Source organism: Giraffa tippelskirchi, chromosome 12 (assembly GCF_054371585.1).
Source record: "Giraffa tippelskirchi isolate mGirTip1 chromosome 12, T2T-mGirTip1v1.2.pri, whole genome shotgun sequence".
NCBI lineage: Eukaryota > Metazoa > Chordata > Mammalia > Artiodactyla > Giraffidae > Giraffa > Giraffa tippelskirchi.
Window position 1 is genome coordinate 39672087 of NC_137286.1, and position 26700 is coordinate 39698786.

The 26700-nt window shown below is 41.3% G+C and overlaps 1 protein-coding gene across 1 annotated transcript in view; it reads left to right on the forward strand.

The window, feature by feature from the left end:
* TRPM1 (transient receptor potential cation channel subfamily M member 1) overlaps positions 1–26700 on the forward strand; it is a 65787-nt gene that overhangs the window by 28091 nt on the left and 10996 nt on the right. Inside the window, exons 15-25 of the mRNA XM_081547266.1 lie at positions 574–603; positions 5356–5648; positions 7488–7716; positions 13091–13213; positions 13634–13765; positions 16568–16696; positions 19642–19893; positions 21367–21541; positions 23069–23089; positions 23863–24007; positions 25740–25942. Coding sequence (XP_081403392.1) covers positions 574–603; positions 5356–5648; positions 7488–7716; positions 13091–13213; positions 13634–13765; positions 16568–16696; positions 19642–19893; positions 21367–21541; positions 23069–23089; positions 23863–24007; positions 25740–25942 — 1732 coding nt within the window. The remainder of the gene's footprint in view (positions 1–573; positions 604–5355; positions 5649–7487; positions 7717–13090; positions 13214–13633; positions 13766–16567; positions 16697–19641; positions 19894–21366; positions 21542–23068; positions 23090–23862; positions 24008–25739; positions 25943–26700) is intronic.

The window sequence follows — 26700 nt, forward strand, 5'->3', positions numbered from 1 at the left end:
CACATGTATTCCAGGCCCAACTCATGTGTGAGACCTCCCATGGAGCCCTCCCCTTGCCTCACTCAGAGCCCTGTAGCTCTGTGTCTGCGTTTCTGTGGGTGAACTTCTCTGGTTCTCCCTGGGGTGGGGGTCCCGTGCCTGCACGTCTCTCTCCTCACCTGACCTGGGCTGACAGAAGCAGAGGAAAGGAAAATAGATTTTAATATATGAAAGGGTACTTTATATCATTAACTGTGAAGGACAAATGCTTTCCTTAGGTTTGTCCTTCATTGTTAATTATACAAAGTACTTTAAAAATTTATCTATTTTTAATTGGAGGATAATTACTTTATAATATTGTGTTGTACAGTATTAATTGCTTTACAATATTACAGTACAATATTTCTGCCATATATCAACACAAATCCACCATAGGTATATGTATATGTTCCCTCCCTCTTGAACCTCCCTACCCAAAGTACTTTTTAATCTATTATTAATCTACTAGTGATATCACTAATGTACAACTCACAGTATTGTAACTTCAGTTATCTGATTCCATTGAATTTTTTTCCCTCCCTTTTCATTATGCAGCCGAAAGCTCTCAAACTTCTGGGAATGGAAGTAAGTAGGACTTGTTTCCAGTGGTTTCATGATATCATGGAGCCTCTTCATTTTGTATTTAACATAAAATTGAGTGAATTTGTTTTCCATGGATAAATCCACTTCACCACACACCAAGATTTACTTGGATGATTTAGTCAGATTATATTCAACGGTCATAGACATTTTTTAAAACGTAAAAGCCACCCAACTGACTTTTATTAAAATCAAGAACAAACCAAGCTCACCCATTATTGTTGGCATCATTATCCCCTCTGGTTTTTAAAAGTGTTCTGGAAATTTTATCACATGAAAACATAAATAAAGGAAGAATACATAAAAGGAGGAGGAAATTATCATTGGCCAAAAAATATTTTGTATCTAGAAAGTCCAGGAAAATCAACAGTTTCCTTATAATGGGACAAAAATGTCCAGAAATAACCTTAACAAGGAACTTAAGAACAAATCACTAGACATGAAAATACACAAATGAGTAGAAGAAGTACTATAACACAGTATTAAGACTAAGTATTGTAAAGATTCTTCTCAAATAAATTCATGAGTTAAGTAGCATTCCAATTTCTGTATGGATTCAGGGTAGAAGGTTTTGATTCTTGTTCACAGTTGACACCGACCTTCAGCATAACTAGAAGGGTTATTAAAGTCCGCGTTGCATAATCCCTTAGTTTCTGAGATTGGTTGTATCATGTAAGGTTTATCTGCTGGCTGAAGCCTTGGTGGAACTCTCCTTTATAATAGCCTGTCTAGTCTTGTTGTTAGATGCCCATTTTTTACCACCTTGGTGATAACTTTTATAATAGGAGTTCATTGAGGCTTTCTATTTTCTGGAGTCAGCTTTGGTCAATTATATTTTCATAGAAAACAATTTACTTCATCTAGACTTTCAAGTTCACTGGTGTAAATCTTTGTTGCTATTTAGTCTCTCAGTTGTGTCCTACTCTTTGTGACCCCATGGACTGTAGCCTGCCAGGTTCCTCTGTCCATGAGATTTCTAAGACAAGAGTACTGGAATGGGTTGCTATTTTCTTCTCCAGGGGATCTTCCTGACCCAGGGATTGAAACCATGTCTCCTGCATTGGCAGGGGGATTTTTTACCACTGAGCCACCTCTGAAGCCCCATAAACCTTTACAGAGTATTTTAATTTTTTCAGTTTACTCAGTATATTTAGTTGTGTGCCATTTCTTTTTCCAGTTTGTTTTTTTTTTATATCTTCTCCGTTTCTTCTTAACCATACCTGTCTTTGGATTTCATTGGTATTTTTGCTTAATTCAGCAACTTTCTTTTTTTTTCTTCTGTTTCCTGTTTTATTAATATATTGTAATTTTTATTCATTCCTTCCATACACTTTGTATGGAGTTACTGTATTATTTTTATTGACTCAATTTGAAAGTGAAGTTTGCCCATTTTCAATCTTCTTTGTATTTCAATAAATTCATGAAGAGTACACATTTTTCTCTGAGAATTGTTTTTCATGGTATCCTATAGGTTTTGGTAAGTAGAACTTTTATTTATATTCATTTCTAAACAGTTTATAATTTCCTCCTTAATCCAAGAGTTATTTATAAGTGAATTTTAAGTTGCCTAGATACAGACTTTTGTTATTGTGGTTATCTTAGTCTCATTGACTTCTAGTACTACTCTTTGGGTGTAGACTATATGATTTCCAATATCTAGAACTTGTTGAGATTGAAAATTTCAAAAGAATTGGGGAATAATGCCAGGAGGAATTTTGTTAATGATCCATGTGTGTGGAAACAAATGTATATTCTCAGTTTGTTGGGCACAATTATATATTTCTCTGCAGGAGACCTGGGCTCGATCTCTGGTTTGGGAAGATCTCCTGGAGAAGGGAAAGGCTACCCACTCCAGTATTCTGGCCTGGAGAATTCCCTGGATTGTATAGTCCATGGGGTCACAGAGCGTTGGACAGGACTGAGTGACTTTCGCTTTCAGCATGCTAAGATCAAACTTAGTAATTTTATTACTCAATTTGCTTCTATATGTATTAGTTTGCTTCTATATGTATTACTTTTTTCAAGTTAATTTATGACTGAGGTGTGTTTAGAGGCTCTTACTGTGATTTGTGATTGTGGATGGATTCATTTCTTCTTAACTTCCAGTTCATATCTTTTGTTATTTTATTGGGTTGCTTCTCTTTTACTTGTTGCTTTGTGTCTGTTCATGCACTTTAGGGAAATGAACCCCTTGTTGGTTATTTTCTGCTATAGCAATATTAAAATTATTTTATGAGAAGTTGCATACAATTAATATTTTAATAATATACTATGGAAAGGTAGGATTAAAGGGGTTTATGTTCCAGACTTCCCTGGCAGACTCCAGTGATTAGGACTGTGCTTCCACCACAAGGGGCATAGGTTTGATACCTGGTCAGGGAACTAAGGTCCTGAATGCCTTGTAGTGTGGCAAAAAAAAAAAAAAAAGCTTTCTGTTTTACAATATTTCATTATGGCACCCCACTCCAGTACTCTTGCCTGGAAAATCCCATGGATGGAGGAGCCTGGTAGGCTGCAGTCCATGGGGTCGCTAAGAGTCGGACACGACTGAGCGACTTCACTTTCACTTTTCACTTTTCACTTTCATGCACTGGAGAAGGAAATGGCAACCCACTCCAGTGTTCTTGCCTGGAGAATCCCAGGAACGGGGGAGCCTGGTGGGCTGCCATCTATGGGGTCGCACAGAGTCGGACACGACTGAAGTGACTTAGCATGCTAGCATGTATGCATTAGTCCTTAGTGGATTTTTATTTGACTTGATATAATCTTAAAAATAAAGCTATATTTCTTTTTTAATTTCAATATTCCCTAAATGACTGAAACTACAGTTTTACTGGGGCTAGTTAGAACAAAAACATTTAAATTCAAGGCAAGATATGATAGTTTCAATAAAAACATCAGAACACCTCATAATGAGGTTATAAAACTTGGTTTAATCATGAACTAGTTGCCATAAGAATTGAAGTGTCAGGCTCCACCCCTTTCCCGCCCCATGCCCAGCCACTCCGTTCATGTGAATGTGGGCAAATTATTCAGACTTTAAGCCACAACTTCCTTATTTGACTGACTGGAAGACATTAACAACCTCTCAGGATCAGTGTGAGAATAAAAGAAGGTCACTGATGAGAAAGCTATTCGCAAAAGAGCAGAGATCCATTTCTGTTATCCTATTGGGTACTGGATCCTCACCCTGGAATAGTCTGTTCAGCTCAGTTCAGTTGCTCAGTCGTGTCTGACTCTTTGCGACCCCACGGACTGCAGCACACCAGGCTTCCCTGTCCGTCACCAACTCCCGGAGCTTACTCAAACTCATGTCCATCGAGTCGGTGATGCCATCCAACCATCTCATCCTCTGTCGTTTCCTTCTCCTACTGCCCTCAATCTTTTCCAGCATCAGGGTCTTTTTAAATGAGTCAGTTCTTCGCATCAGGTGGCCAAAGTATTGGAGTTTCAGCTTCAGCATCAGTCCTTCCAATGAATATTCAGGACTGATTTCCTTTAAGATTGACTGGTTGGATCTTCTTCAACACCACAGTTCAAAAGCATCAATTCTTCGGTTCTCAGCTTCCTTTATAGTTCAACTCTCACATCCATACATGACTACTGGAAAAACCATAGCTTTAACTAGAACAACCTTTGTTGGCAAAGAAATGTCTCTGCTTTTTAATATGCTGTCTAGGTTGGTCATAGCTTTTCTTCCAAGGAGCAAGTGTCTTTTAATTTCATGGCTGCAGTCACCATCGCCAGTGATTTTGGAACCCCCCAAATAAAGTCTGTCACTGTTTCCATTGTTTCCCCACCTATTTGCCATGAAGTGATGGGACCAGATGCCATGATCTTAGTTTTCTGAATGATTCCATGCCACACGCATGTTTCATCACCAGTTCTCCCGGTCATGAATGCCTTCCTTTAGGACCCTGCTCTATGATTAGAATGACCCCTCATAATCCCTTGGAAATGGAAAGCATTGGCCTTCCGTTTATAACACATCCATGAGAAGACAAATCTCATTCAAAATAGAACTCCTGCTTCCTTAAACTATTGGTAGACGTCTGTGCATACTCAGTCGTGTCTGATCCTTTGAGATCACATGGACTATAGGCCTTCAGGCTCCTCTGTCCCTGGCATTCTCCAGGCAAGAATACTGGAGTGAGTTGCCATTTCCTCCTCCAGGGGATCTTCCCAATCCAGAGATCAAACCTGTGTCTCCTGCATCTCCTGCTTGGCAGGTGGATTCTTTACCACTTAGCCACCTGGGAAGCCCAAACCATTGGTAGAAAACCAAGGTATTTTTCTCCACCCCCTTCTACATTTTTCCTATTAATATCTGGCTCAGAGTGTTGGTATTTAAAGACATCCCTCAGGAAATAAGTTTTGGGCTTTATCTCTCCCATGGGGTGATTTGGATTGAAGTGTTTTCTTTGTTTTCAGTTTTGCAGCTTCTCTTCAAGTTTTAGAGGTTTCTGGGGAAAAAAAACAACAAGCCTGCCAACCCAGGAGTATAAACTTCAAATAGTAGTACGCCTTTTCAGCTCATTTGATGTTCAATGGTTTATTTCTCATAATAAACATGTGCATCTTTTCAAAAGAATTCATATGATGGGTGGACACACAGATGTACTTAAGAAGTCTCTCTGTTCCTGCAGACAGTGAGGTTTCCCTTCTTCCAGTTGGTCCTGAAACCCTTTACTGCATGTTTATGGCAGAACCACGGTAAGGGTGTTTCTCTCCCCTCAGGATGACGAGCCGCCAGCCAAAGGGAAGAAAAAGAAGAAGAAGAAAAAGGAGGAGGAGTTGGACATTGATGTGGATGACCCCGCCGTGAGTCGATTCCAGTACCCTTTCCACGAGCTGATGGTGTGGGCTGTGCTGATGAAGCGCCAAAAGATGGCAGTCTTCCTCTGGCAGCGGGGGGAGGAGAGCATGGCCAAGGCCCTGGTGGCATGCAAGCTCTACAAGTCCATGGCCCATGAGTCCTCTGAGAGTGAGCTGGTGGACGACATCTCCCAGGACCTGGACAACAACTCAAAGTGAGTGTCTGGAGGGAATGTAGAGCTCAGGGAGACCCGGTTGTCCTGAGAACCACCCCTTTTCCAGGAAGGGTGCCAAATGTGGTTCTCACTTAAGCATCATCATGTTTAAAACTTGTTCATCAAATGCCTTGTCCACTGTTTTTCCTTCTGTCTTTCTGAGGCATTTCTGGACCATCATTGTTTTTGTTGATTGTCTTCTTGTGCAAACTATGGAAACGCAATTTTTATTAATTAATTTTTATGGGAGTATAGTTGCTTCACAATGCCATGTTAGTTTCTGCTGTGCAGCAAAGAGAATCAGTTACATTGATACGTATATCTCCTCTGTTTTGGATTTCCTTCCCATTCAGGTCACCATAGAGCACTGAGTAGAGTACCCTGTGCTTGCAGTAGGTTCTCATTAGTTATCTATTTTATACCTAGTTGTGTATATTTGTCAATCCCAATCTCCCATTCATCTCAGCCTCCCTTCCTCCTTGGCATCCATACATTCTTTTCTCTATTTCTGTGTCTCTATTTCTGCTTTGCAAATAAGATCAATTCTACCATTTTTCTAGATTCCACATACATGTATTAATACATGATATTTGTGGAAAAACAATTTTAGACAGTATGCTGCTGCTGCTGCTAAGTTGCTTCACTTGTGTCCGACTCTGTGCAACCCCATAGACGGTAGCCCACCAGGCTCCGCCGTCCCTGGGATTCTCCAGGCAAGAACACTGGAGTGGGTTGCCATTTCCTTCTCCAATGCATGAAAGTGAAAAGTGAGAGTGAAGTCGCTCAGTCGTGTCCAACCCTTAGTGAACCTATGGACTGCAGCCCACCAGGCTCCTCCATCCATGGGATTTTCCAGGCAAGAGTACTGGAGTGGGTTGCCATTTCCTTCTCTGTTTAGACAGTATATCTTTATTGAAATATAGCTGATTTACAGTGTTGTGTTAATTTCTGCTGTACAATGAAGTGTATACATATCTATATATGTGATTCTTTTTTATATTCTTTCCTATTATAGTTTATCATAGGATACTGAATATAGTTCCCTGTGCTATACAGTAGGGCCTTGCTATTTATCCATCCTATATAAAAAAGCTTACATCTGCTAACCTCAACTACCCACCCCCTCCTTTCCTCTGTTCCCTTCCCCTTGGCAATCACTGCTGTGTTCTCTATGTCCATGATTCTTTTTCTAGGAAACACAATTTAAATGCAAAGACAATAAAACCGATTTTCATAAGGAAACACACATTCAGAGGAGTACAGCCTTAGTGAACCTATGCCCTTGGACCTGATCTTCCCAAGGACCTCTTAGGTAGGACAGGATGGCTACAGGGGGCGGGAGCTAGGTATTTCCCTACCCTCAGCTCAGTTAGGCTCTGATAAAACACCAATAGGTTGAGCTCTGGTTAACTAGTTTTTCCCCAGGGCAGGCTTTGTTAGGAAGAACAGAGTGCTCTGGGCATAGTTCAGAATGGACCCTCCCCAGGCTGCAGCATGAAGGGATTCTCCTCCCATCTTCTCTGTGAGAATTCGGTGGGGCATCTGGAGGTAAAACTCATGAAAGTGTGGACACACTTCTCTAAGCCGGGGCTCCCCAAACTTACTAACCTGCCCACTTGTCCTCACGGGGCCTCCGGAAGTCAGCCTCGGATATGGCTGAGCATGGACCCTGGCCCCTTTCTGTCCCCTTGGGGACATCCCGGGAGCTCCCTGCTGGGAGAGGACAGGGAGTCAAGGACTCTGTGTCCTGTGGCTCCATGATGTCCCCATGGACACGGCTCTCTAACAAAGAGTGTGTGGCTGCCACTGCCTCACTCGCTCCTGTCTCTGTCTCGGCAGAGACTTTGGCCAGCTGGCTGTGGAGCTCCTGGACCAGTCCTACAAGCACGACGAGCAGATCGCCATGAAACTGCTGACATACGAGCTGAAAAACTGGAGCAATTCTACCTGCCTCAAACTGGCCGTGGCAGCCAAACACCGGGACTTCATCGCCCACACCTGCAGCCAGATGCTGCTGACGGACATGTGGATGGGGAGGCTGCGGATGAGGAAGAACCCTGGCCTGAAGGTACCTTTGACGTGGCTGTGTAGTGACAAGTGATACCTGTGGGCTCTGACTCTCTGCCTGGCTGAACTAAACACTTTCTGTGGATTATTTCATCCATGACTCTGAACAACTCTGGGAGGGAGACCCTGTGGCAATCCTTGCCTTACAGATGGAGAACCTGAAGCTTTGAGATGAAGGGACTCGCCTGGGATCCCAGCTGTAAGGTGAGGGGCAGCACCTGAACGCGGGTGGTCTAACACCAGAGCCCAACCTGCAGCAAGACTAGCTTGTGGGCATGGAGTCCACTCTAACGAGTTGTGCACCCCTGACCATCCACCCACCACTAAGGAAGGCACCTGAGCTCTGTTTCTATAGATTGCCTTATGACTCTGAAAGTACTTGCTATCATTTTATTACTAATTTTTATTGAAATATAGTTGATTTACAATGTTGTGTTAGTTTCAGGTATACAGTGAAGTGAATCAGTTATATATATATATATATTCCTTTTTTATATCCTCTTCCATCATAGGTTGTTGAGCATACTTCCCTGTACTATACAGTAGGTCCTTGTTGATAATCTATTTTATACATAGTATTATGTAATATTACATAACATTATTATGTAATAATAGTTTTAATATAATAGTTTATATCTGCTAATCCCAAACTCCTAGTTTATCCCTCCTTGCTTTGGCTTTATTAAACATAAGTTTGTTTAAGTTTGTTTTCTATGTCTGTGAGTCTATTTCTGTTTTGTAAATAAGTTCATTTGTATTCCTTATCTAGATTCCACATGTGAGTGATATTATATGATATCTGTCTGACTAACTTCACTAAGTATGATAATCCATGTCGTTGTTGTTTAGTGGCTCAGTTGTGTCTGTCTCTTTGTGACCCCGTGGTCTGTAGCTTGCCAGGTTCCTCTGTCCATAGGATTTCCCAGGCAAGAATACTGGAGTGGGTTGCCATTTCCTTCACCATTGGATTTTCCCAACCCAGGGATAGAACCCACGTCTCCTGTGTTGCAGGCGGTTTCTTTACTGATGAGACACCAGAGCAGCCCATCTCTAGGTTCATTTATGTTGCTGTAAATAGCATTATTTCATTCTTTTTTATGTCTGAGTAGTATTACATTGTATATATGTACTAAATCTTCTTTATCCACTTTTTTGTGGATGGATATTTATGTTGCTTCCATGTCCTGGCTATTGTAAATAGTGCTGCAATGAACAAACATTGGCGTGCATGTATCTTTTTGAATTATAATTTTGTTCAGATATATGCCCAGGAGTGGGCCTGCTGAATCATTTGGCAACTCTATTTTTAGTTTATTGAAGAACCTCTATACTGAACATATCTATAAACCAGAAACATACTCACAGACTTAGAGAACAGACTTGTGGTTGCCAAGGAGGATGGGGTGGTGGGTGAGGGAAGGATTGGGAGTTTGGAATTAGCAGATGCAAACTAGTCTATACAGTATGTATAAGCAACAAGGTCCCACTGTATAGCTCAGGGAACTATATTCAATATTCTGTAATAAATCATGATGAAAAAGAATATGAAAAACAATATATGTATAACAGAGTCAATTTGCTGTACAGCAGAAATTAAACCCAATATTGTAAATCAACTATACTTCAATAAAATTTAAAAAAAAACAAAAAACAACCAAGGTCTGGTCCAGCCTCAGCATGCAGCTGCCAAGTGGCAGAAGATAAGAAGGGCAGAGAAGCATCCCCAAGTCCACTCTGTGATCAAGTCTACAGGTCCATATGTTCCAGCTCTTCAACCCATAAACAAACATGGTACATATGTACTAAAAGTTCACTAGGACTTCCCTGGTGGTCCAGTGGTTAAGACTCTAGGCTCCCAATGCTGGGGCACTGGTTTGATCCCTGGTCAGAATATAAGATCCCACATGCTACCTGGCACAGCTAAAAAAAAAAAAGTAGTTGAACATATACACTAAAAAGTACTTTTTAAACATGCCAGAATTTTAAAGAGTGAGAGCAAACTGTATTGTCTTCAGCAGCACTGTCCAACAGAAATAAAGCACATATGTGCTTTAAATTTAAATTTAAACTTTAAATTTTCCAGTTACAAAAAGATTTTTAATAGCTATAAAATGTTTTTGAAGTACATTGTAAAAAGTAAAAAAGAAACAGTTGAAGTTAACTTTTAAAAATTATTTGTTAATTTGGCAGCACCAGGTCTTAGTTGCAGCACGCAGGATCTTCAGTCTTCATTGAGGCACATGAGACCTTTTAGTTGCAGCATGAGGGATCTAATTCTCTGACCAGGGAGACAACCTGAGCCTCCTGCATTGGGATCGCGGAGTCTTAGCCACTGGACCACCTGGGAAGTCCTGAAGTTAATTTTAATAATATATTGATTTAAACCAGTAGGTACAAAATGTTTTCGAAAGGAAAAATATCACTAATGAGATAGTCTATATTCTTTTTTTGTACTAAGTTTTTGAGATTTGTTGGGTGTTTTGCAATCTCTTCCTTTTCTTTTTTTAACTTAATGTGTTTTTTTGATATAATGTCTATCCATAGGTATAAATATTTGTAAGCATCAAATTTCCTTCAAAGCATTTTTAATTTGCAACATAAATATGTAATTATTGTAAAGCCAGGATTTTTTTTTTATTTAATTCTTTGACTAGTTCATATCATATGCACATATTAAAAAACTAAAACTGTTTTTGGGGCTTCCCTGTCAGTCCAGTGGTTAAGACTTCACCTTTCAAGTTTGGGTTCAATCCCTGCTTCCATCCCTGGTTAAGGAGCTAAGATTCCACATGCCTCTGGGCCCAAAGACCAAAACATAATACACAAACAATATTGCAACACATTCAATAAAGACTTTGAAAATGGTCTACATCAAAAAAATAAAAATACAACTGTTCAAAAGTGTGACAAGTCTCCCTGCTAACTCCTGTCCCCCATGTGGCCTATTCCACCCAGTGGCAACCACTGATATTTGTTTCTTGTGTATATTTCCATATGTAAAGCTAATATGAATACTCTCTTTTCTTTTCGTGGTGAATTAAATGTACTTACTGTTTTTTCTTTTTCACAAAAGGTTGACGTAGTCACTCTCATGTACCTTTTTTTCCACTTTCTCTGGGAACTCTTTCTGTATTACGACATAGAACATTCCTTCATTCTTCCTGCTCCCCCTGTTTTCCTTCACAGCGGACTGTCACAGCTCAGGCCAGTCCCCAGCACAAGTCACTCATGCCTGGGGGTGCCGCACTCATGGCCCCCATGGCTGTTCTTGGACACACAGTGTGCCTCACACGTCTGCTAGGTGAATATCCAGAAGGGGAGCTGTTGGCCCGATGGGGATATGGGCTTGTGATCTTGATAGCCTTTCCTTCTGTGGAAGTGTCCCCCCCTGCCACTGTGCAGAGAATTTTCCCACAATCACACCAGTATGGTGTGTGAGAACACACTGGAATTTTTACAATCTAATGGTAAAAAATGAGATCTCTACATAATTTCTTTGAATGTCTTCCCCCCCCCCCTTTTTTTAAGATGCTATCAGTTTCTTTATTTTTATTTTATTTTTGGCCATGCTGCACGTGGGATCTTAGTTCCCTGACCAGGCATCAAACCACTGGACCACCTGAAAAGTCCCTGAATATCTCTTATGAGTGAAAATGAGCCCATTTGCTATAAATACAAATGTCCCTAAGTTCAGTGCTTTTGCCCATTTTTTTGCTGGGTTGTTAGAAGTTTCCTTCTTGACATCTAGGAGATCTTTTCTAATTAGAAAGATTGGCCCTTTGCCTGTGTCAGGAGCTGCAAGTATATTTTCCCATGAGTTGTTTTTCACTGTGGTTGTGATGTGTTTTTGCTGTGCAGAAGTTTGTGATTTAAGTACAAAATCTATTGATCTTTGCTCTGATTGTGTCTTGATTTGGGAGCATCATTAGAAAGGCTTTCTCCTCTATTTATGAAAGAATTCTCATGTGATGATTCTTAGTTGTCTAATCGTCTCTCTATGCATCCCCCCCATTTTCTTTCATGAAATTATTGAGCTAGACAGAGCTATTCTTGTGATTGTGTGAGATATGGATCCAACTTAATTATTTTATAGATGATCACACAGATTCTCAATACCGTGCATTAAATAGTCATCTTTACTCCTCCCATTGGATGTGGTGTTTGTCTCACAAGTAATGACCTTTGTGTATTTGAATCTTTTTCTGGATCCTTCCATCCTGCTCCATTGTTTGGTCTCTTCATATACCTGTACTACACTGTTTTAATTATTAGTTTTTTATAATATAATTTTTGGTATATGGTAGAAATAGCCCCTTTGTGTTGTTCTTAATAATGGGTGGCTGAGGGGAAATTTTTTTAAAAAATTAGGACTTAACATTGGAAACAGCTCAGTATTGGAGACACAGAGCACAGCACTGATAAAAATGGCAAGAGTGGGACTTCCCGGGTGGTCCAGTGGTCCAAACTCCACGGTTCCAATACAGGGGCTGGGGGTTCGATCCCTGGCCGGAGAACTAAAATCCCACATGCTGCCCAGCGTGGCTAAAGAATTAAAAAATAAAAACAGAAACGTGTTTTTAAAAAAAATGACCGAGGTCTCCATCTATAGGTTAGGCCATCCTTTTGCTGTCTAGGCTGAGCCCATGTTAAGTTCTTCTTTCTTTCTTTTCTTCCCAGAAGAACAGAACCAATTTATTTACTTTATAGAATTGACTCACATGATTGAGTATGAGGACTGGTAAATCAGAATCTGTAATACAGAAATCAGGATTTCTATATTACATTCTTGAGGCAGAATTCCTACTTCTTCAGAAAACCTTTGGGGTTTTTTTTTCTTTTTTTGTTTTTTAATGTTTTTTATTATTGTGATAAAAGTCACGTAATATAAAACATACTATTTTAGCCTTAACTAACTATACAGCTCAATGGCACTAAGTACATCCACAAATCCTTCTTTCAGGAGTCATGTTTGTCTTCCAACCTTTGGCCCATATATTCACATTTACATCTAAGTTATTCCTATTTTAAATATTTTGGTCTAATTAATTAATTTTTACTTACTATATTTTTACTTTAAAAAATTACCTGCTTTGAAACTCAATGTAAGATCTTCACTTTTTAAGCTAGGATTCCATGCCATCCTGCTTGCTGTTCATCTTCAACAATGCGGTGGTTGTTCACATTTCTCAGTGTCTGCAATTCTATCCATGTACCAAACCGAATAAGCCACAGACCATCAGAGCAGAAACAGGCCCACTCCAGGGCTGCTGGCTTACTGAGGAATGCTGAAGTTCATCATTTAAAATTTTACCTAAACTGGGAAAATTTCCAAGAGTTCTCATAGCTTAAAAATCCACTTTTCTCATCATACCTAGGTTATCATGGGGATTCTTCTCCCCCCAACCATCTTGTTTTTGGACTTTCGCACCTATGATGACTTCTCCTATCAAACATCCAAGGAAAATGAGGATGGCAAAGAAAAAGAAGAGGAGAATATGGTCAGTGATGCCCCTGACCATCAACCCTCATCTTCAAAATGGTTGCTATTTCTCTTGCAGTGAATTTAGACACTGCAAGAATACAGAACATTTGAGGTTAAACATTGTTAATGTATTTATTTGTTTTCCTTGTACTTTCGTTGGTAAAGTGTCTATTCAAATCTTTTACTTATTTTCTTTTTTTTAAATTTATTTTTTATTGAAGGATAATTGCTTTACAGAATTTTATTGTTTTCTGTCATTAGCCATTGGAAAAATTCAATTATTAATAAATCACAATAATATATCAAAAGAAAAAGAATACAGAACATTTTTATAATCCTTGATTTTGGAAGGTGCCTATCTGTTAACTGTGGCGCTAGGGTCCTGGGAGTTTCCCATCTGGCAGACTGCTTGCTATGTGCTCTGCTCTGTTTTCAGGACGTGAATGCAGATGCCAGCTCCAGAAAGGGTGACGAGGAGAACGAACACAAAAAGCAACGAAGTGTCCCCATTGGGACCAAGATCTGTGAATTCTACAACGCCCCCATCGTCAAGTTCTGGTTTTACACAGTAAGGCCTCCCTTAGCATGTTTTAGATGTGTGAGAATCAAGAGGAATGTCAAGGGCTTCAAAAAAAGTGCTTAAAAAAAAAAATCAATGGATTAACATGAATTATGCAAATAGAAGTGAGACTAACTCAGATCCTCAATTAAATTATATAACATCCCTTATATGCAGAATCCAAAAAGAAATGATACAAATGAGCTTACTTACAAAATAGGAAGCGACCCACAGACTTAAACAACAGACTTATGGTTACCAGAGGGGAAGGATGGGGGGAAGGGATAGTTAGGGAGTCTGGGATGGCCATATACGCACTGCTATATTTAAAATGGATAACCAACAAGGACCTACTGTATAGCACAGGGAACTCTGCTCAATTTTACATGGCAGCCTGGATGGGAGGGGAATTTGGAGGAGCATGGATACATGTATATGTATGGCCAAGTCCCTTTGCTGTCTACCTGAAAGTATCACATTATTAATCAGCTACACGCCAATGTAAAATAAAAAGTTAAAAAAATCAGTGGATTAAAGTGAATTATGCACATGAAGTGGGACTAACTCAGATCTTCAACTAAAATTGAAACTAGATAGATAATATTTATATACAGGAATGTGACCATTCTAGATCAAATATACCATTTCATAAAGCCAAATAATCATATTCTATTTCCTTAAGAAGACAGATTTTTCAAATGTCTTATAGTAATACACACTTAGGGAAATACAGTTCTAGTCCAACAAAGAACAAAGATGACTCATATTGAGAGAGCAAGCTCACAAATGCCATTGTTCAGAAGACTGATGGGATCACTCAAAGTGGAGTTGAATCCAGAGCATGAAGTCCTGGATTTGAGGAACGAATCAAGGCCTCTGAACTGTGGCCACATACTCTCATCCAGCCCCATCTGTGGCCACTGTCTGGACAGCTCTAGGAGGGCACTGTGCCTGGAGCAAGAATGGTCCAGTCTTACGCACGCAGATGGGCGGGAGAAGTGGGGCAAAGAGACTGGAGCAATTTGGAAGGTTCTGAAGGAATGGGCTGGTTGCGGGTGGTCCCAGCAGGGGTGCAGGCACACTGTGCCTCCCAAAATCACTGCAGTCTTTGGGAGGGTCAAGACTACTCATGAAGCCCCAGGTACCAGGGCACAGCCCATCTCAGGTAGATCCTGGCAGTGGGGTTCCATTAGTGACTGGGTGTGAGCAGGTGATGGAAAGTGAGGAGCCAGGTCCAAGGCCATGGACAGGGTGATGTATGTGGGTAGGCAGAAGGTGGAGGTGGAGCTCCGGGGCACAGCACCCCCGGGGCTGCATGGGGACTCAGGCCAGTGACACCCAACCTCTTGGCAGCCACACTTGAAGCCACAGCTGTCCATCTGTTCTGGTCAGAACCAGCTGAGGCCCAGGCGGTTCAGAGCCCAGGCCCAAAACCTGAGCTCAAGTGGATGAAGAGGGTGGGGCCAGGAGGCTGACAAGCCTTGGGTGTCTCCCCAGGGCCTCTAAATACAGCCTGCAGATGTAGGGGAGGGGGTTGCATGCTTTTACAGCTCAAGATACGCAGGTTCAATCCCTGGGCCAGGAAGATCCCCTGGAAAAGGAAATGGCAATCCACTCCAGTATTCTTTCCTGGAGAATCTCATGGGCAGAGGAGGCTGTTAGGCTAGAGTCCATGGGGTTGCAAAGAGTTGAACACAACTGACGTGACTGTGTACAAGGGGTTCCCAATGCAACCCAACTTTGAGAACTCTCGCTCTAATCCTCCTGCAAAGACTAGACACGGGATGCTGCCTATATCCTGGTAAAAAACCAATCAGGAGGGGGCCATTAAAATAAAAAAAGACTGGGAATCACAGATGATCAATTGCTAGCACACACCTTACCCACACCACCAAAACTTCAGAAGGGTCCTGGACCAGAGGGGCAGGGGCTAAAGCTGAAGATTCTTCATCTTCGGAGTGAATCAACCTCGCTCATCTTCAGATCACCTTCCTCAACTTTGTACCTCACTCCTGTATCACCCAACTCTACATGCCTCAAAGATAGGGACCCTGTTGTGGGTGCAGCACACCACAAACATATGGATGCTAATTAAGGGGCCTCAGGACCACTGGGCGTGCCGGGCAGATGCCCTATCGTCACCCTCCCCACTTTCGAAACTCCCATATCCATCAGCAGTGGGAAGATTCAAGAAGGAAATTAGCAATGCAGGGAGAAGTCAGTAACATTTTCCAATTTCCAGGAATGTAGAAGGCACACCAGTATACTACTCAAAGTTTCTCTATTTATCATAATTTTGTGCAACTTCATAATTTCCCTATGAAGCTGATATGCATGCGTACGTACGTGTCTGACTCTTTGCGACCCTCTGGACTGTAGCCCACCAGGCTCCTCTGTTCATGGGATTTCCTAGACAAGAATACTGGAGTGGGTTGCTATTTCCTCTTCCAGGGGATCTTCCCGACCCAGGGATCAAACATGAGTCTCCTGCATCTCTTGCATTGGCAAGCAGATTCTTTATTGCTGAGCCATAAGGGAAGCCCCATGAAGCTGACAGTAGCAACAAATATACTTTCATTTAGAGAATGGACTGTCAGCATGCATATTATGCTAAAGTACAAAATGCCTCCAAACCTGCCTCAGGGTTCTCTGACTGCACCTGTGATGTGAGTGGAAGGTTTCCTCTAATAGAGTCAGTGCACCTAGAAATGAAAATTTGTTTTAGAAGATGTGTCCCCCTGTAAACAGGGTTTCAGAGCTTTTCTGGGCTCTGATCCCCCCCAGACACTGCTGTCGGTCTCTGCCTTTCAGATATCCTACCTGGGGTACCTACTGCTGTTCAACTACGTCATCCTGGTGCGGATGGAGCGCTGGCCCTGCCTCCAGGAGTGGATCGTCATCTCCTACATCCTGAGCCTGGCCTTGGAGAAAATTCGGGAGGTGATGCTCTGAAGATCTGTCCCAGCCTCGCCCACCAATGACTTCGATTCAGATGTAGATTCTTTATTTATTTATTTAAATTCTTTTTGGCCACAAGGCATGCAGGATCTTATTTACCCGGCCAGGGATCGAACCTGTGCCCCCTACAATGGAAATACAGTGTCCTAACTGCTGGATTACCAGAGAAGTCCTCAGATATTGCTTCTTATTGCAAAAATGAGTTGTGTAAATCCCAAGTGCCCTTGATGTTTTGTTTCCAGGTGTCACAATCTCAAGTTCATTCTATTCCTCGAAGATTTATATGCCTTCTGTTTCAAACTGAAACTGAACTTGGAAATCAAAATACAAAGCAGAGTAGATGGTGTTTAGTAATAAAAACAAGTCTGAGGGCCTGTAAAAGCAGCAGGAATTCTGCCAGGTACCTGAGATAAACCCACGACTCCAACTGGGTACAAATTGGGGCTCCATTTTCTGGGAGCTGAACGTAGACAGGGGGATGTAGAAGATGACGTCTTTCTTGTAATTTAGGACTTTGAACCACCCTGTCCTAGCTGGGTCTCCCTCCATCTGAGATGGGGATTCTTGTGCAAGTGGTTTATTAAAGGAGAGCTTCCAGAAGAGCAGGGAGAAGGAGCAGAGTGGTTGGGCTGGAGAGGGGACAGGGCTGAGGGAGGTGTGGCTTCAGTGGAATCTGTCCCTGGCCTCACTGGCAGGGGACTCTGAGTGTACCCAATACTGTAGAGTCTGTTCCATCTTGACCAAATGGACCTGAGTTTCATACCCACATCAGTCAGCCAGCAGGGCCTCTGGGAAAGGGCTCCCATTGCCCAAGGGGGCAGATGGGAGGGAACAGTGGCCCTTGCAGCAGGTGGGGGCTGGGCACCCCCACCCAGAAGAAGCCTCCAGCACCTCTGGGTAGGCTTCCAGCACATCCGCTGCAAACACAGGAAACAGGGTTTTCAACTAAGTGTTGAAAAAGGACAGACACCAGTTCATGCACGACTCATATCACGGGGACTTGAAACTCACATATCTGAGATGGCAGCCTTTGCAGGTGGCAGAGAAAGTGTGGGCCAGGTTCTTTTCTTTCTAATATCACCTGCAGGTTTCAGCTCATTATATCAACTTATAAAGGGAAAGCTTACATCCAAGGAAATGGCAACCCACTCCAGTATTCTTGCCTGGGAAATTCCATGGACAGAGGAGTCTGGCAGGCTACAGTCCATGGGGTTGCAAAGAGTTGGGCACAACTGCATAACTAAACAGCAACAATATACCCAAGAAGAAGTGAATTTGAGATAGCACACAGCAGAATTTCGTATTCTTTCTCCCACTGATAGAGAAGCAGTATTATTTATTTTGCAATATATATTTTGTATTGACCCTTTCACTGAACTGAAAAATTATTACTGGCAACTTCTTCCCAGGAGAGATAATTTGATGCTGTCAGTCTGATGACAGCCCCAAATGAAAAGTGCCAAGTCTAAAATGTTGCAACCCATCTCCTACAACTTCTTTCTTTTCCAACTGGGCTTCATTCAAACTCTGCACGTGCTACAACTGGGACTTCCCAAGTGGCCTGCGTGCCATCTCTAGTGCCACTGTGAGCTCACTAAGCACCAGCCCTATGCTAAGACACTGTTCTTTACTGCAAAGAGTCTGCCGACCTTGCCCCCCACCCCCAGTTATAGGAAAGAGGGCAGCAGGCATAAGTCAGAGTTCATCAGTTTTTAAACTAGTGAATGCCTTCTGAGATGGCTTATGAATAGCCACCACCCCATCCCACCCCTGGGGTCCCCAGGACCTACCAGGAAACTCCATAACTAAAGGGGCACCACCTTTAAAGACCCTACCCTGCTGCACACCATAGCTGCATCCATGTTTGCTTTGTGTGTGCCCCTGCATGCTGCTTGTTAAATATTTTCAGTTTTACTATGAGGAGAGACATCACTTTGCCGACAAAGGTGTGTGTGTGTTAGTCACTCAGTCATGTCCAACTCTTTGTAACCCCATGGACTGTAGCCTGCCAGCCTCCCCTGTCCATGGAATTCTCCAGGCAAGCGTACTGGAGTGGGTTGCCATTCCTTTCTCCAGGGGATCTTCCCGACCCAGGGATTGAACCTGGGTCTCCTGCATTGCAGGCATATTCTTTACCCTTTGGGCCACCAGGAAAGCCTCCGAGAAAGGGTCCTTTTAAGCTGTGGTAACTTTGAAAGGGTAAGATCTCAAGCAGGAGAAAATGAAGCTGAGCTTTCCCCTGACTTCTTATCTCCGAGTTACAAAGGAATCTGGGCTGCTTTACCCGTCCTATCCCAGTTCCTCCATCTCCTCTGGGTGGATGCCCCTCTGTGGGACCACATAGGTTTATTTCTGCTCTAGGGTTTTCCTCCTGGACTAACTCTGGAACAGGGGCTCACTGGCACGTGTCCAGAGAATTGGAAAAGGGGTCAAAAGGCAGCTGCTTTCATTACGGCCAGAGGGACATAACTCAGAAGGCATTTCCTGAGAGTTTGTGAAGCTAGGAATCCAAAGGAGTCTTGTGGAATTTCCCTTCCTAGATGTTTTATCTGCCTAAGAAGATGAGTACTTAGAAATCTCGAGCAGAAAAGGGGACCAGATGCCCCGGAAGGCTGCTGTGCTGTGTTTAGGTGCTCAGTCGTGTCTGACTCTTTGTGACCCCATGGGCTATAGCCCACCAGGCTCTTCTGTCTGTGGGATTCTCCAGGCAAGAATATTGGAGTGGGTTGCCATGCCCTACTCCAGGGGATCTTCCCAACCCAGGGATTGAACCCAGTTTGCCCACATTGCGGGCAGATTCCAAGTCTCAGCCACTAGGGAAGCCCCCTGGAATGTTGCTCCAGCCCTCAATACCCAAGATTCTAAGGTGAAGCTTCCAATACCACTCCTCCTGGTTTTTGTTGTTGTTGTTTGGCATTTCTTTTCAGATCCTCATGTCAGAACCGGGTAAGCTAAGCCAGAAAATAAAAGTTTGGCTGCAGGAGTACTGGAACATCACAGACCTCGTGGCCATTTCCATGTTCCTGATCGGAGCCATCCTTCGCCTCCAGAAGCAGCCTTACATGGGCTATGGCCGCGTGATCTACTGTGTGGACATCATCTTTTGGTACATCCGTGTCCTGGACATCTTTGGTGTCAACAAGTACCTGGGACCCTACGTGATGATGATCGGAAAGATGGTTAGTACTGATGGCCCATGAGGAACTGCAAGCACCGAGGCTTTGGTTAGGACCTGGGGCCAGGCCTCAGGGGTGACTCTGTGATGTTTCATTTGATCTTTCCCCAGCAATTGGTTTCTTACAGGAAATGTTCTTTGCTTTAAGCTCTTCTACGTATTGATCACTTAGTTAAATCTAGTTGACAAACAAGAGTTAAGGGCTTACAGTATGTATACGTATTTCTGGCAATAACCCAATGGTTAATCTCCTAACATGTTGTAGAAGCCAGAGACAAACAGCTAGGTGCAGTCACTCCCCCACCCCAACTCCAGACAGTTTTCAGATCACACACTCTAGACTGGAGTAACCTATAACTTGCTCAGTGCTCAGTCGTGGTTGACTGCAATCCCATGGACTGTAGCCCGCCAGGCTCCTCAGTCCGTGGAATTTTCCAGGCAAGAATACTGGAGTGGGTGGCCATTTCCTTCTCCAGGGTATCTTCCCAATCCAGGGATTGAATCTGTGTCTCCTGCATTCCACATCTCCTGCATTACAGGCAGATTCTTCACTGAGTGGACACAGGCAATGCATGTGATGAGGTCAAGACAAATCCATAACAACATTTATCCAGAAGAAGCTATAGAATATGAAACTAAGAATGAACCATCCTTACATCACTTAAAATAGTCTCAGTGTTAGGACTGGTCCCAAAAAACAGGACATCTTTCAAGTTTAGAAATAACTCTTTGTATGGCAAGAGGTTTTGAGGGAAGGGACACATAGTCTAGGTGATCCCAGTCAGGGCGCTCATCTTCAGGGATGGTCAAAATTAAGAATTACACAAGGCCAGTATCCATAGTAACCAAAACATTACTCACTGTAACTACTCACCATTTGTATAATGAATGAACATTAGTACACACTCTCAACTCACCATCTTGTTACCTCCTTAGACATCTCCTCTTCTTACTCCTGAGTTTCCCTTACAAATTCCTGTTTCCCCATAATGGTTCCCTTTCTCTACTTGCAGTTGTAGTTACTAGAGGAATTTGTTTATGGGTAACAAGAGGGGAGGGGCCTCACTGCTGGCTCAGATGGTAAAGAAGCCACCTGCAATGCTAGAGACCTGAGTTCGATCCCTGTGTGCTGGGAAGATCCCCTGAAGAAGGGAATGGCTACCCACTCAAGTACTCTTGCCTGGAGAATTCCATGGACAGAGAAGCCTGGTGGGTACAGTCTATGGAGTCTCAAAGAGTCGGACATGACTGAGCAACACACACGCAAGAGAGAAGAAAGACTGAGAGCAGGAGATGGGAATGGCAATGTTCTAGAATAAGGTGTGTGTGTTGCATGGAATACAAGAACTAGTAGCCCATGGATGGGATGGAGAGGGGGAAAGAAGCTTCCTCCATCCTAATTAAGCATTCATGAAGTCTCTGAGGGAAGTACACAGTAATGAACCAGGTGGACTTGGCCCATTTCCTCTCTCCTCAGATGATTGACATGCTGTATTTCGTGGTCATCATGCTAGTGGTGCTGATGAGTTTTGGAGTAGCTCGGCAAGCCATCTTGCATCCAGATGAGGAGCCTTCTTGGAAACTGGCCCGGAACATCTTCTACATGCCCTACTGGATGATCTACGGGGAGGTGTTTGCAGACCAGATAGACCGTAAGAATAGAATTCATAGTAAGATTCTCTTCCCTGCTTCCCGAGGCAGATGATCAGTTCCAAATTAATGGAAGAGCCTGTGTTAATTTGGGAGTAAAGTATTTTTTATTCTGTCATAGGCATCCAATTATTTTATGAAGAAATCAGTGCAGATTATGAAATACAGATTTTTTGAGACGCCAATCTTCTACTCTGAGAACCACTCCCTGGAATTCTGAGTCTCACATCCCTTGAGCACATTCTACACATGAATGTGGTCCCAATGCCAACATCCTAATTTTTCTTCAACCTAAATCTCTTTCTGCCCCAAGATAGAGCTTGTGGTGTTATTTTAGCCAAATGAGACAGTGAGCATGAGGGTGACTAGCGCCTTGTGTCATCCTCTTCTTCAGGCTTCATAACCCCTTTTCCATGTAGCTGTCCATCTCCTCCTCACTCCTGGGGTGCTATTTTTGTATTATCAATGGTAATATGGATGTTAGCAGAGGAGATGAGCTGCAATCTCACATGGATTTCTGGGGAATGCGGGCCCCAGCTCTGCCCAAGCCGAGTTGGTAGGTCACAGTGTCTCTTGTGTTGTAGGGAAGTGAAGTTCAAATGAGCTTACAAGCAACTTCAGACCCATATTCATATTCGCACCACATATTTTGATTTGCATATTGTGTTCTGTCAAAAAGTGCCAGGTACAGTACCATGGCTACTACTTCCAGTAGAAGCAGAAGCTTCTTTAAGAATAGAAAGTTTTGAACATCCTTGATTTGTAGAAGATGCAGGGTTGTTCAGTGTATCTTCACTAGGTGAGACAGATAACCAGTTCACACAAATGCCTTCTACCTACTGCATCTCATTATGTGATTCAGACCACATTTTTATCATGATTATCTCAGAGTCAATTAGTGGATGGGTTTGTAGCTTGGTAAACCAGAACATAAAAATAAATCTAATTTGATTTCAAAAGAATATTAGCTTCAGTAAACATACATAAATGTGGAAAAAGTCCCTGGATCTAGACATAAGTTGTAATTTTTTTTAATTAAATTGGGTAATAACAGAAAATGAAGAGGCAAACTTGAGGCTATTTTCAGTAACAGTGGGAAATGTAGATTTTCAATTCTTGATCTGATTACTTCATAGTAATTTTGCATAGGTATTTGGGTTGGCATACAGGGAATGCTTGATTGGTCAACCTACACATTAAAATGATCATCTGTTAGTAGCCTCATGTCTTTTTCACAGTCTTTTTAACTAGTGAGCTTTAGCTATTGCTTATGACACCATAAAATAAATATTCATGAAATATATCTACATATATTTCCTAGAACTAATAATGTGCACAATTCTCCTAAGTAGATCACTGTTTCCAAGTGTGAATGTGTAATTCCCTTGAATACTTTGCATTTCTTGACAGCAAAACAGTTCTTATATTATTCATCATTTGTTTGACTTTTCTCTCAACTGTCTTATTTTCTTTTCTTCCTTCCTGTCAAAACTAAAAAAATAAAATGCTGCTATCCAATCACTCTATAGTCTACGCCATGGAAATTAATCGTAAGTTTACACATAATTGATGACTCTAGTCTGTGGAATGTGTGTATTAATTAGTCTCTTCGTCAGCTAATTACCCAGAGTTGTATGCTGGTTTCAAATACTTGTTTTCTGGTATCAATGTTTTTTTTAAAATAGGAAGTGAAAAATAAGTAGACTGTGAATTCATGGATATTACTTCATTAATGACTATTAGGATCATCCTGTCTTTTTCTTCAGAAAATAAGTCCCATAGGATCAAAGTGGCATTTCAAATGAACAGAGAGAAAAAAGATTCTTTTTCAAACAGAGCACAGAACAGTCAATTAATGAATTTGAGCCTAGAGAGGATACTTATCTCCTACTTCATAATAAAATCATTTTCAAAGTTAATGATCAAGAAGACAACGTAAGTTAATATTACATAATTAGAAGACCCAATCACTTTCTAATGGTTGACAGTAAAAAAAAAACCATAAAGACAGATGTGGCTGCTTAAAGATGAAGAACACATTTTTTCATTATATATTTTCACTGTAGATGAAAAACACAACGCAGAAATGAGAAAATATTTATAAATATGACAGGTTAAGAATGACTAACTCTCAGTGCGGAAATGAGTTTCTTATCTCCTTTGTATGAGTTGATATCTTTTACATGGAAAATTGCTGCTTAGGAAATCAGAAAAAAAAAATTACAGTAAAAAAAGAAATCGGTCCTTCAATAGCATAGGTCAGTTATTTATTCTTTTCATTCTATGTGAAAATCAAGCACAAAAAGACAAACTCTCATTTCAGCTCCTTGTGGTGACAACCAGTACGATGAGGAAGGCAAGCGGCTCCCCCCTTGCATTCCAGGTGCCTGGCTCACGCCTGCCATCATGGCCTGCTACCTGCTAGTGGCCAACATCCTGCTTGTGAACCTGCTCATCGCCGTTTTCAAGTGCGTGTCACAGCTTATGACCGTGTGCTTACTGTTTACTACTTTACAGATTTTCAGTCTAGTCTCAGAAACCTCCAAGGCTGCCTGGGGTTTACATGGAATCCACTAGGGCTTTCAAATGCATACAATTTTTTTTTTTTTGGCAGTCTTTTCTGTTCAACTGCAATCAGACTTCATGTATTCCTAAATCAAGAGTTGACACCTAAATATATTTAAATTCAACCTTAGTATTTTAACACTTTGGCATGAATTTTAATCTGATTAAAGTATTTCCTCAGATGAAAGTCTCTTGAGATAGAAAGATTTATCAAGTTGAGTCTTGAATTCATGATCAGAGGCACAAAAGCACAGCTAATTTTATAGGCTGTGGCAATTATTGGATATTAACCTGAGCAAACTCCAGAAGATAGTGGAGGACAGGGAAGCCTGGTGTGCTGCTGTCCATGGGGTCGCAAAGAGTCGAACATGATTTAGCCACTGAACAACCATGACAATTACTGTACTATTTATTACATGAAATATTTTTCTTATCATTTACTGAATAGAAGATAAAGTGACCTAGGAAAGAAATGGCTTAAAATTCACAGTCCAGTTTCTTGTAAAGCTCGCCCCTTTTGGCATGATGCATTGAGGATGTGACCATGTTTAATAAATGTTGAAAAAAACTATTTTAGCTTCTAAGATGAAAAATATGAGAGAAAAATCCCTCACAGAATCAGAGACTCTCAGAGCTGACCAAGGCACTGGAGAGAATATGGTTACACTCCTGACTTGACAGATGAGAAAATGAAGGTTGACAGAGGTTAACTGGCTTTTCTAAGGACCCTGTGTAGACCACACACTTGATCAGGATTCCAACAATTCTAGGCTTACTGCCTTCTGACTGGAAGCTAAAAGAAGACAAAGATTGTACCGACCTAATATCCAAAATATCCAAAATAATGCACCTTCAATCAAAACATTCAATAATTAATCAACTCAGTTCCAAAAAACTGTTGTCAACTAGTCTTTTGACTGAATTGAAAGTTTAAATACTTCAAAATGCTTAGTTGAATGGCTCATATCTTTAACTATATGAAATAAAGTGTCCTGAGCAGTCAGTAGACTATGGTGTGGTTTTTCAAGAAAGTAGGAGATAACAATCTCAATACCCTTCATTCTTAATTATTTATACAAGTAAAATGCCCTTCAGTGTAGATAAGCCACACTGATAGACAAACCAAAAGACAAGTCATCTAGAAGTCAGCCCTAATTTCTAGAATGGAACCAAAAGGCCATTTTATTGCATATTTTCAATTCAGTTTGAGTAACTCTGATTGTTCTGGGAAATCACAATCAAAAGTAATACAACTGCTTTATAACTTTGTGTTAATTTTCTGCTGTACAGCAATGTGAATCAGCTATATGTATACACAACATTGTAAAGCAATTATACTCCAATTTAAAAAATTAAAAAGTTAAAATAATTATTCTAGTACTAAACAAGTAATACAACTTTGCAAATAGGTTCCTCTGTACCATTTTTCTAGATTCTACATATATGCATAAATACACAGTATTTGTTTTTCTTCCTGACTTATTTCATTCTGTATGACACATTCTATGTCCAATATGATTATATTATATGACTTTTGGTTATTAAATGACTATATGGTTATATTATGTGACTTTTGTCACAATAAAAAAATGTTTTTAAGTAATATAGCTAACTAAACATGTATTCTTTTTAAAGCAATACCTTCTTTGAAGTGAAGTCAATATCCAACCAAGTGTGGAAATTCCAGCGTTATCAGCTAATTATGACATTTCATGACCGGCCTGTCCTGCCTCCACCGATGATCATTTTAAGCCACATCTATATTATCATCATGCGTCTCAGCCGTCGCTGCAGGAAGAAACGAGAAGGGGACCAAGACGAACAGGATCGTGGATTGAGTACGTGCAGCACTCTTCTGTTTCTATCCTGGGCGAGTTTCTAAAGAGAGTTACAATTGGATATCCGTTAGTTTATTACTACTAATTAATATCACTGAAAGTCCACTCCTGAGGAGATGGAAAATTGAGAGAGTTCTTGAAAATAACTTTTCTCTATAAACTCATTGTTCCTTTCCAAATGTTTTACTGTGTTACACTTAAGGAGAATGGGAAAATACTCCTGCCACCTTGCCTCTATCCATAAAATATATGGAAAACATTTCCCAGAAAAACATGCTTGATTTCATGTTCCAAATAGCAGCAATTGAATTGTGTTAAAAAGTGAGCTGTTTAGGTGTTATGCAACCAAGCAGACCCGCTCTGTGCTTGAAATTTGAACTTTCAGTGAAAGGAACCAGTTGGGAGCTTGGGATTAGCAGATGCAAACTGGTATATATAGGATAGAAAAACAATAAGATCCTACTGTAGGGCACAGGAAACTATATTCAATACTCTGTCATAAACCATAATAGAAAAGAATATGAAAAAAAAATGTGTGTATAACTGAGTCACTCTGCTGTACAGAAGAAATTAACACAGTATTATAAATCAACTCTACCTCAATACCCTGGAGGAGGGCATGGCAACCCACTCCAGTATTCTTGCCAGGAGAATTCCGCAGACAGAGGAGCATGGCAGGTCACAGTCCATAGGATCGCAAAGAGTCGGACACGACTGAAGCGACTTAGCATGCATACCTCAATAAACATTTTTATTGA